The sequence below is a fragment of the Morone saxatilis genome, unplaced genomic scaffold (genome assembly GCF_004916995.1).
Source record: "Morone saxatilis isolate NCDOM2014 unplaced genomic scaffold, NCSU_SB_2.0 Contig1, whole genome shotgun sequence".
NCBI classification, from domain to species: domain Eukaryota; kingdom Metazoa; phylum Chordata; class Actinopteri; family Moronidae; genus Morone; species Morone saxatilis.
The window spans coordinates 134473-135051 of record NW_023339651.1 but is presented as its reverse complement, the minus strand read 5'-3'; the positions used below and the strand labels follow the sequence as shown (position 1 = coordinate 135051).

General features: G+C 56.6%; 1 protein-coding gene across 1 annotated transcript in view; it reads left to right on the top strand.

Annotated features, from left to right (window-relative positions):
- The window catches only part of LOC118327799 (rho GTPase-activating protein SYDE1), a gene marked incomplete in the record, with an annotated part of 6318 nt that overhangs the window by 2181 nt on the left and 3558 nt on the right, over window positions 1-579 (top strand). Inside the window, 2 exon segments of the mRNA XM_035661263.1 lie at window positions 82-257; window positions 427-579. The exon segment at window positions 427-579 is cut by the window's right edge and continues 18 nt beyond it. Of these exon segments, the coding sequence (XP_035517156.1) occupies window positions 82-257; window positions 427-579 (329 nt within the window).

The following is a 579-nucleotide window of genomic DNA, read 5'->3' as shown; positions in this document are numbered from 1 at the left end:
TTGACAGCTCATTGTCAGTGAGTCGACCCTAATGTCTCTGAATCAACAACTTGTTGACTCGTTCCTTGTTGTGTCTCTCAGGTATACTGAAGGACTACCTGCGGGAGTTGCCGTCTCAGCTCATCACCAGGACTCTCTATCAGGTCGTCAGGGAGGCCATGACCCTGCAACCCCCACCTGCCCCGCCCGCGACCCCTGACCCTCAGCTGGCCCAGAGCACCGTGGAGCTGCTCTCCTGCCTCCCGCCTCCAGAGAGGGTAACAGACAGTCCTACTACACTGTAGTACTACTACCCTACTACCACAGTCCTAGTACTACTGTACTAGGGGCTTAGGATGGGTCAACTGTTGGTGGGCCAGTTGCATTGTGGGTAATCAACAGGTTATAACAAGGTTGTTCACATTCTCTGTCTGTCTGTCTCTTCAGGCCACCCTGTCTCTCTTGCTGGACCACCTCAGCTTGGTGGCATCCTTCAGCCCGTTCAACAGGATGACGCACCAGAACCTCGCCGTCTGCTTTGGCCCGGTGCTCCTCACCCCGACCCAGGAGGCGTGGAGGGCGGGAGGAGGAGGAGGAGGA